Raw genomic sequence first — 11,040 nt, 5'->3', positions numbered from 1 at the left:
AGACATGCCAGGTATGACAGAAAGAAAGAAAGAAACCACATTAGTCAGCAAATGGAGTCGTGACCTGAACCTCACGCAGTGCTTTTTCACAAAATCCGTTCAAAGTTCAAACCATAACAACGGTTCCGGCTCGTCTGGGATGACGGGTCAGCCTGTTTCTTATCAATTTTTAATTATTATTTTTAGATAAAAACAATTTAAAAACAACTCATAAATTATATACAGTGATGTGACTTGACGTGGCAAGAGAATAATCATGGGACCCTCGAAGTCCTCCTCGTTTAGCTGGTTAGAGAACCTAGTCCTTTCACTATAACCCTCCAAAATTTCCCACCCATTTGATCGAGTCCCAGCAAGAGTCTAGATTAACTAAATAAAGCCACTTGCTGGGTCCCACATAGCCATCTCTCCAGTCTCCCACCTCACTTGCCACCATTGCCAAAAAGAAAAAGAAGAAGAAGCAGAGAGAGATTGATAAGCTTACGATATGGTGTATGATTGACTCTATGACCACAGGCTCCTCGCTACTTCCTCTCCCTAGAACATTCGCATTCGCATTCACACCCTCTCTCGCTAGAATCAAAACAGACTGGTGCTAACAGACGCTAGCATTTATTTTTCTTTTGTGTAGTACTATAAAAAAATTAAAAGAAACCTCTGCTTTTTCTTTTTATCCCTGTCAAGAGGACTGTCAGTGGCTCTCCTCTCTTTTATTGTTTTGTTCTGTTGTTTCCCTCTTTGCCTTTGCCACCGTTTTTATTTCTATGGTTCTAATCTAAATCAGCTTCTCTACAAAAGATGGGGTCTAGGCTTCTGCTTCTTTTCTCTCTTCTTCTCTTCGTCTTCGTCCACGCCTCCTCAGCTCAGCCTGGTACGGTGCTACCTCTTTCTCTCCCTCTCTATGTAGTATAATACCTACATGCTTGACGAAACATTCGCATTTGTCGTTGTTGGTGATTATTGATTTATCGCTCTTGATTCTCTTGAAGATGAAGTTCAAAGACATCATTTTTATATGGCTATAAGGTCAAGGGAAAAGAAAAAGAAAAAAAGAAAAGAGCTTTCTTGGGGTTTCGATTGTCCATTGTTTTTAATTTTTATTTCTTTATGCAGTACACAGTTCTCGGTTATTTTTTATAAATGTTTTGGTTAGTGAGTAGCAAACAAATAAAATTACGTGGGTTTTAGTTTTGACATTATATTTATCTTCCAGTGCATTCAAATATTTATTTGATCAAGCCAGCAATTATTAACTAACTATTTAATAGTTGGGAGACATAAATTTTCCTGTTTCTATGTCGTATCTGGAAGACTAGAATCTTTTAATTGTCATTTACGTCTTACTATATGAAAATTTCACCAAACCATCAATGCAATAGACGCAAATTAAAGTAGCAAAATTTGGGGGGATTTGGTCCCCGTTAGAGACATTAATTGCTTAAAAACATTAAGAATTTAAAACAAAATCGGGTGAGCCGCCCATTTGGAAGGCACAATGCTGAGTTCTTTGAGTGTGGTGTGCATATAATGCATCTTTTTACTGGTAACATCTTTCCGGAGATCTTACAACTAGCAACGTAGCTGGCACATGAAAGGTCAAATTTTGATTTACTCTTCTGTGATTTGAGTCATTTTTTTTTTACCGGATTTGGGGATGGTTCTATGTCTCTAATCATATTAATTGTTAAACTAGAAACGATGATCTTTTTTCATGTTAATGTAAACTATGGAATGATAGTAGAACTGTACCAGCTTGTGGGTTGCTTTCTAGCTACAATCTTACTTTGTTTTTATTGATCCTTAAAGGTAATGAAAATGTAATCAATACTTGAAAACTGCTTGATTCATCAGTTTAGGCGGTTGTTTAATTGAATTACATGCTGTAGCACGCAGGCATGCACACACCTTGGCCTGGGAAGTGAAATAGTGATTGTTCATTCTTCCTTTTCCTGGAAAATGTTGTCAATAATTCTTGATACAATGTCAGCTAATTTGTGTTTCTGACATGAAAATCCTGTTTCTGCATGTGAACAACAATGTGAAAATGTTTATATTTTTTAACCTATTCTTGAACTAAAACAGGTTTTCTGAGTTTGGACTGTGGGGGCCCAGTAAATTTCACTGATGATCTTGGACTGTCGTGGACTTCAGATTTTAATTTTAGTTACGGAGCAGCAGCAAGCATATCAGTTGCAAATGAGACACGGAAGCAGTATACTACAGTGAGACATTTCCCTGCAGATTCCAGGAAGTACTGTTATAGACTGGATGTCACTAGTAGAACAAGATACCTTTTAAGGGCAACCTTCTTGTATGGTAACTTTGACAGCAATAACGTTTATCCAAAATTTGACATTTCTGTTGGGCCAACTCATTGGTCTACAATTGTCATTTCTGATGCTAATACCATAGAGTCTACAGAGCTAATATTTCTGGCCTCAAGTTCTTCTATGAGTGTATGCCTATCGAATGCTACAACCGGGCAGCCATTCATATCTACCCTTGAGCTCCGACAGTTCAATGGTTCAGTTTATTATACAGAATTTGAAAACCAGTTTTATCTCAGTATGTCAGCCAGAATCAATTTTGGTGCAGATAACGAGGCTCCAATTAGGTATGCTCAAAATAACTTGTTCAAGGTGTAACATATTGTAATTTTTACTGATGTACATTTATCTGAATGCTTGTTCAAGCAAAAGCTGCTTAATCTTTAAGAGAGAGATAGACTGCGAAAAAATACATTACTTTATTTAAACTTAAATGATACACAGAAATACCTCCATTCCTCATAGTTGAAATACTTTTGCTTGGGAATTTGTGGCCGCTATGGCAGTAATTATGTCAGTTTTTCCTTTCAGACACAAATCTTACTACCAATATATATATATATATATGCGCGCACACGCACGTGTGTTATAGAGTAACATAACTCTGTTCTGTTTTCAGGTATCCTGATGATCCATACGATAGAATATGGGAGTCCGACTCTGTGAAGAAAGCTAATTATCTAGTTGATGTTGCAGCTGGTACCAAGAAAGTATCAACTGACATGCCTATTGACGTCAACATTGATGAAAGGCCTCCTGAAAGAGTGATGCAAACAGCTGTAGTCGGCACAAATGGATCACTAACATATCGGTTGAACTTGGATGGTTTTCCTGGTTTTGGGTGGGCTGTCACATACTTCGCTGAAATTGAAGATCTGGATCCTGAGGAGTCCAGAAAATTCAGGCTGGTACTCCCAGGGTACCCTGATATGAGCAAAGCTATTGTCAATATCGAAGAAAATGCTCAAGGAAAATATCGTCTTTATGAACCTGGATATACCAACCTGTCCTTACCCTTCGTATTATCTTTTAGATTTGGAAAGACTTCCGATTCTTCCAGGGGACCACTTGTGAATGCGATGGAGATACACAAGTATCTTGAGAAAAATGATGGTACCCTAGATGGTTAGTAGAACAATATGCCCTGCATGCATCTGTATCATTTTGAAGCATAAGTTCTACTAACTTTGAAACCTAATTAAAGCATATCCCATATCCCATATCACATATCAATGCGAATTTTGAAACCTAATTGAAGCATATCTGATGCTGAATTTGCATGAGGTGCAGGATATGTTATTTCTCGTGTTATTTTATCCCACTCAACAGAAGATTGGGCACAAGAAGGCGGTGACCCATGCCTGCCAGTTCCATGGTCATGGGTGCAGTGTAACTCTGATGCCAGGCCAAGGATTGTTAAGCTGTAATGATTTATCTCTTTCGTGATTTTATTTTATGCATTTACAGATGATTCCTTCATTTGTCCTAGTTTATTCCCACACCATGTTTGAAGAGAATTGTACATTCATTTGGTTAAATTAGCTCTTGTACCTTGTTTGGCAGCTCTTTGTCTAGCAAGAATTTGTCTGGGAATGTTCCGTCAGGCTTGACGATGTTGACAGGTTTAGTTGAATTGTAAGTTTCAAGCTGCTTGTCCTTTGGCTAGATGCTGGATTTAGATTCAAGCTTACTACTGTAATAGTTTAAACCCCCCACATCATTATTATCCACTTGTCTTATGGTCAGATGGCTCGATGGAAATTCACTGACTGGTCCTATTCCTGATTTTACTGGATGCACAGGCTTGGAGATCATGTAAAGCAAGATGGTTCTCTTAATCATGGTGTTTAAATCTTAGTTTTATTAAAATGTTGACCTAATATGATCCTCCATGTCTGACAGTCATCTCGAGAACAATCAGTTGACGGGTGAGCTGCCATCCTCCTTACTGAACCTACCAAATTTGAGGGAACTGTAAGTTTATCAGAACTTGGATGTCAGTTATATGAAGAACTATGCATAATCTCTCATGGGAATTTAATAATTAATATCTATTTCAACCTTGACTGGTGAATGATGATTGGAAGCAATGGCACGACTTCTTCTTTATATGAACATATTTTTGGTAAAACTTAAAAGAAACACAAAATTATAAGTTTAAGTAAATAATTCATCACATTGTGAGTTTTTTCTTTCTTTCTTTCTATTTTACTCTAATAGTAAAAGAATTTATTTGCTTCACACATGGGATAATTGCAGATATGTGCAAAATAATTTGTTATCTGGAACAATACCATCGGGTCTCAGTAGAAAGGTGGCTTTGAAGTGAGTCTCTCTCGCCCTCTCTCTCTCTCTCACACACACACACCCCACTTTGATATGTTTTGTTAGTATGCTAAATTTTGCATATTATTGATCATGGCCAAATAATTCATTATTTAGACTACGATGTTTAATGTTATTTTGTAGCAGACTAGCAGTCATGTACAAGATGCGGTACATCTTTCTCAACAATAATGAGAAGCTCTTCGACTATCTCTACACATAATAAGTACATAGCCATAGTCAATTGAAGTAACTATTTAACAACTGCATGCTGTTTAATGTGTTGGTCTTTTTGATTGAGGTCTTCTAATATATTCATTGTGTGTCAGTAAGTCTTTCAATACTTTAGTGTCCCATATTCTTTTATCATTTCTCCCTTGTAGTTTTTGCTTGCGTTGCCATGATTGATCTAAAGGTCTGTTACTCACTTCTGTGCATAATCCCAAAAGGACTAGTCAGAAGCAGGAATTGTGTTACAGGCTCCATGTAAAGTCTGTGAAGGGCAACCTCATACAATCAGGATTTTTCTTTAACCCTATCATAATATCGAAATCTTCCCACTCAAATCCTTTTCCGGTATGGTTCGCTGAACTGGGCTTGCAGTGCTGCAATCCACCATGGGACTTCCAAGTTGGCTTTTATACATTTATCATGATCCAAGGACATGCCAGCCACAATAACGATTAACCCCAAGAGGCCTAGTCCGAAGTTTCTTTGAGACTTCTCCTTATTGCCTATGTAGCCTAGTTACCTCACACCAATGGAGATTCTATACGTCTCATGTCAACTTCTTTGCTATTGCACTTCCAATTACATTTTTGGAGTACACTTTTTTGGGTGCATCTAATCAAATATATTTAACTCTGTTTCTTGTTTAACAACAGCTACTCTGGAAACATTAATCTTCGTGAAGGAGCCAGAAGAGGGAGGCACATGGATATTATTATCGGTTCGTCAGTTGGAGCTGCTGTTCTTCTCATAGCTACAATAGTGTCTTGCTTGTTCATGCACAAAGGAAAGAAAAGACACCCTGACCAAGGTATGGCTATAAAACAATTTGAAGTTTCTGTCTAGCCTGCTGGACTTCTCAGATGATAAAACATATGTAACTTCTCTTTTCTAGAGCAACTTCGGGATTCCCTGCCCATGCAAATGGTAGTTTCTTCCTTGAGAAATGCTCCTGGTGAAGCTGCTCACTGTTTCACAACCTTTGAAATTGAAGATGCTACAAAAAAGTTCGAGAAGAAAATAGGCTCTGGAGGTTTTGGAGTTGTGTACTATGGAAAAATGAAAGATGGAAGGGAAATTGCAGTGAAAGTTCTAACTAGCAATTCCTACCAGGGAAAGCGAGAGTTTACAAATGAGGTAAATTTTCACTTTACTGACCTTCGTTTAATATTGCAAGTGAGGATACTTATATTCATACTTTTTGAATATTGAATTGTGTTTGTTATCACTCATTTACGAAGCTGCTTTGAGGTTAATATGATTTTACTCTTTTATAGATATACACTGATTAAAATTGTTTAACCATTGAACATACAGTGTATTTTTGTTTCTAACTAGATGCCATCAATCATGAGCTCTATTTGAAAATACATTTTGTAATTTTAAAATAAGATTACATTGTCAGTTTTGGCTTAGAAACTTTTTTGCTTTAATCATTTTTACAGTCCCCAACTCCATTGAATCTGTAAGATGTAGAATTTCTGATTAAAATGTCGATGTTTTGTTTCGAACCAAGGTTCCTAAAGATTGCCACAAGAGTGACTTAGCCTCTTGTAAATCAAAATACCTGAAGCTGCTTAGAAAAATTCAGTAAGATACACGAGAATCCATGAACATGTAGAACTTGCACAGTTGAGCTCCTTAATTCTTTAATAAATGTTTCTATTGCGTATTAGACAAAGGGAAATTAACAAGTCCCAACATTCCTAGTATTTGAAGTGCCTGGTTAATAAATGGATAAAATCCTCTATATTGTTGACCTGAATTTGTAAACTATATAAGAGTTAAAACTGACATGGAAACACACATACATTTTTAAACTTCATGCACATATTCCTAAAAGGAATATTGTTCTCTAGGAATTTATTTTGTTTGTGAATCAGCTGTATTGGGTAGTATATTTTTCAGTTGGAGCTGAAACTGTTACGCTGCCATTTGGCACAGGTGACTCTTCTTTCAAGGATACATCACAGAAACCTGGTACAATTTCTTGGATATTGTCAAGAAGATGGGAAGAGCATGCTTGTTTATGAGTTCATGCACAATGGAACACTTAAGGAACATCTTTACGGTAATTTCAAGTGTTTTTGAATTGGTCTAATTTAAATTTTGATACTCACCATTTCTTACACTTTGGCAGGTCCGTTAAAACGAGGAAAAAGTATTAATTGGATCAAGCGCCTTGAGATTGCTGAAGATGCTGCTAAAGGTTTATGATAAGCCTATTTTTTTTTCCTTTCCCAAAGATATTATCCTTTGCTATGGTGAAGCCTCTCACTTAAATTAGAGTTGCAGTTTAAGTGCTGGACTGATCGTGTTTCCATGCTTGTTCAGGGATTGAATATCTTCATACAGGTTGTGTTCCAGCCATTATCCATAGGGATTTAAAAAGCAGCAATATTCTTGTTGACAAAAACATGAGAGCTAAGGTTGCAGATTTTGGCCTTTCAAAACTTGCAGTAGATGGAGCTTCACACGTATCTAGCATAGTTCGAGGCACCGTAGGGTATTTGGATCCCGAGTAAGGTTCTTTTATTTAGTTTTACGATATATCAATTTAAGCAGTATGATCTGAGAGAATTGATTATGTTGCTGCTTCTGCATTGTTAGATGGTTCTGAACATTGAAATGCTGAGTTATTGTGAAGTGTAGTGGCCTTCTTGTTAATTACCTGCTTACAACAGACAGACAAAATATTAAGGATATATTTAAGTTTGAGACTTGACATTTGTATCTTGAACACTGTTACTCACACTCTCTTAGCTGTAGACGTGTTTGTTCATGGTTGTTAACTTGCCGCATTCTTGTTTCTTAAATAAAGTTATTTTAATGACTACAGTGAAAGCCTGGAGTCTAGAATGAGTTTGAGTTACACAAACACTTTCTGCTGACATGGGTGCTTTGACTGTTATCACATTGCATTCATAGTTTCTGCTCTATGATACACAGGTATTACATCTCTCAACAGTTAACAGACAAGAGTGATGTTTATAGTTTTGGTGTCATTCTCCTGGAGCTGATGTCTGGTCAAGAAGCCATATCTAATGAAAGCTTTGGTGTAAATTGTCGCAATATAGTACAATGGGTAAGCTGGTTGATTGTTCAAGGACTAGAGGCTGGGAATTTTTAACCACTTGTCTTTGGGAACTTTATCATTGATGATCATTATCTGAAAAACCAAGTCAAAATTAAAATCATGTTTACCCTGACTTGTGCAAGACTTTAGTAATAATCCAAAAATCTCTATAATTGAAATCACCAAGTTACTTTTGGCAGAATGCTTTAAGCTGAATAAATATGTTTTGTTATTATTATAAACATGCTTTATGTCTTTGTATCTCTTCAATGAACTTTGTTCAAAATCAAGAACAATTTTTTGAAGTACTTTTGTTTAAGCAAAATTTTACTTAAATCTATAACTTATATACAAGTCAACAGATAGTTTCAATCAAATAATGCTAAGTTATAATTTTTCCTTAGGTCAAAAGGGTTGAAAATAACTCAATCGAGGTTATCCAATAAGCTCTAAATATCTACGAAGTGCATAGTATGGGAATGCTAATGGTTTCATGAAATTGTAAAGCTTTAATAGGTCTTTTACTTTGGTTTGTTTTTTCACTTTCTGTCTGTTCCTGGAAGAGGTTAAAATCATTCATTTATTTGAAGGCGATAAGTGCATGGAAGTTGAACATATTTGGAAAAGCTTACTTCATTTCCTTCAGAACTTAATTCTTTTCATTTCAGGAAATTGCTATCATTGTTGAAAGACTTAAATAACTGCATGTTTGCATGACAGGCAAAATTACACATTGAGAGTGGGGATATCCAAGGAATCATCGATCCCTCACTGTGTGGTGAATATGACATCCAGTCAATGTGGAAGATAGCAGAGAAAGCTTTGATGTGTGTCCAGCCTCATGGTCACATGAGGCCATCTATTTCAGAAGTTCTCAAGGAGATCCAAGATGCTATCTTAATTGAAAGGGAGGTGACAGCAGCAAGAGAAGATATCTCTGATGAAATGTCGAGAAATTCTGTTCATTCTTCACTCAACTTGGGTTCTTTGGATTTGGGTGGAGCCGAGAATTACCTGGCGCTTGACGAGTCCATTGCACAGCCAACCGCCAGATGATTCTTTTCATACTCAGGCTTGTAATTACATTTCCAGCACCGGCAGTAAAAAAAAAAATTTTGGGTTCTTTTAGTCAAATATTAGTACTGCTGTAATAAAAAATCAAATCGGCACGGGTGGTTCTGAGAGCAAGTGCTTTGAACTTAAAATTTGAGCTTGCAAATTGTTTGTATTCCCATTTGTTGTAAATCTATTCTCTCATGGCAAAGAATACATGGATCTTCCCCGTCGTTGTGGTATATCTCCCATCAATGTCTGGAAAATGAGGCCTTAGTTATAGGGCTCGGGTATAAATCCCGACAAATGCCTTGGCATGTTACGAGGTTGGCCAAGCAGTCTTATAATCCACGTTTAAGAATAGGTGGACCATCCATCTTTGCACGCTAGGAGTAAGCGATAATCATGCGCCTTGCTTCGGATTGTCAACAGAGTTTTTGTCGGGTTGTTCCTTCTTTACAAGACATCAGAACCCCATTGCCTCTTTCAAGCCTCGGGTCGTCTGATTCGATCTGATCACGGTGGCACCTACCTGCTGCCTTCATTTGGTTCCGTATCAGGTCAGTGGTCAAAGTTGTTTTGCAATGGCAGATGTGGGGTGCAGCAATAATGAGCAGTTCTTGGCAAGTGCATGGAGGGATTATACGTACTATATCCATCATATCATCATCTTATATCCCGGTCCTACCTGCTTTCTTTGAAAATCATAGGCTATCGAATCGGATTTAACAGGGATAAAATTGTGAAACTAAAACTTAATCACAGATAAATGTCTAACATTCTAAAAACAAAGAGAAGGATTTGCAATTGCATTTCATTAAAATTAACAACTTAAATATTGGGATTGTAATTCTTTTTGGACCTTTAAAATTGGCTAGTTAGGTGTGTTTTCTTTTAGTATTTTAGTAAAAAAAAAAGAGTTAATGGGGGTGATGGGTAAAAATTCGGCTTACTCAAAATTGCTTAATTGGATAAAGAATTCAAGCAAAAGAAAAATGTCTCGGCCCTTTCGGGAGGTAAAGGGAAAAAAAATCAGATAATTATCCGAGATTATAATTTTTCATCAGAACTACCTGAATGCTTGGTTACAGGACAGATTCAATGGCTAAAATTCTTGTCAAAGCATGTTGACGAGTTAGGCTTTACGCGGTCAAAGGGTCTGTTCTCCATGTTATTCTTCCGTATGGATGTCAATGGAGATTTGCATGTATTCTCATCGAGAGAAGTGGACATGGAAGTAGATTTTTCCCTGTGATAACAGATGAAGAGGCATGTAAAGTAACCTCCAGCCTATTTAACATCCATACCTGCATCTGTTTATGTTTATGTGCATGGTTTTTAATATTTACAATTTTTCATTTTTTTTAGTTAACAAAACAACTAAAACAGATAAGGTCGGTTTTACTGTTTATATGAACAATGAAACAACTGATTTTTTTATATATATATATATATATATATATATATATATATATATTATTTTCAAACTTATTTTTCTTTAAATCCAACCATTCTATAGCCTAATTAGAAGAAATTAGGCTTCAGATTATAGTAAAAATTATAAAAAACTGAGTAAATATATGGCTTACACCTTACTAGCGATAATTTCTATTTTAATCCAAAAGTTCATTTTCTCTATTTTTTTAGTTCCTGAGTTATAGAACGGAGAGAGAAACTCGCATGAAAACATCAATGAGAGAGAAAATGGTTAGTTTAGTCACATTTTGGCGACAAAATTGATTGTTCTGCGTGTCGAATTATTCTATTCGACAAGAGAAGTTTGATTATTGTGGGTTTTGTTTATAATCATGCCTATAAAAGGATTATTGTATTTCAAACTAATACTTCTAGAATAAATTATATGAATAAATGTAATTTATAAAATATGAAAACCTCATTAATGTGTAGAAATAAATCGTGCATTAATAAAATTATTTGATGGTAAATACTACTACAAGGGGAGCCCAAAAAAAAAAGGGCTAGATCTTATTTTAAAATAGATAACTAGCTAGTTTGTTTAATGAAAAGTGT

General features: G+C 36.1%; 1 protein-coding gene across 1 annotated transcript; it reads left to right on the top strand.

Moving 5' to 3' along the window:
- The first annotated feature begins 386 nt into the window (after nucleotides 1-386).
- Nucleotides 387-9,251, top strand: LOC18100236 (probable LRR receptor-like serine/threonine-protein kinase At1g67720). Its single transcript, XM_006381436.3, has 15 exons — nucleotides 387-871; nucleotides 2,083-2,614; nucleotides 2,947-3,452; nucleotides 3,618-3,750; nucleotides 3,891-3,962; nucleotides 4,074-4,142; nucleotides 4,230-4,301; nucleotides 4,587-4,652; nucleotides 5,537-5,691; nucleotides 5,776-6,017; nucleotides 6,825-6,951; nucleotides 7,021-7,089; nucleotides 7,215-7,401; nucleotides 7,830-7,965; nucleotides 8,677-9,251. Exons 1-15 carry the CDS (start codon nucleotides 799-801, stop codon nucleotides 9,010-9,012), a joined length of 2,775 nt encoding a protein of 924 aa, XP_006381498.1. The 5' UTR covers nucleotides 387-798; the 3' UTR covers nucleotides 9,013-9,251.
- The last annotated feature ends 1,789 nt before the right edge of the window (nucleotides 9,252-11,040 follow it).

This window comes from Populus trichocarpa, chromosome 6, assembly GCF_000002775.5.
Source record: "Populus trichocarpa isolate Nisqually-1 chromosome 6, P.trichocarpa_v4.1, whole genome shotgun sequence".
NCBI lineage: Eukaryota > Viridiplantae > Streptophyta > Magnoliopsida > Malpighiales > Salicaceae > Populus > Populus trichocarpa.
The sequence above is the reverse complement of the archived record's forward strand: the minus strand, read 5'-3'. Positions and strand labels throughout refer to the sequence as shown.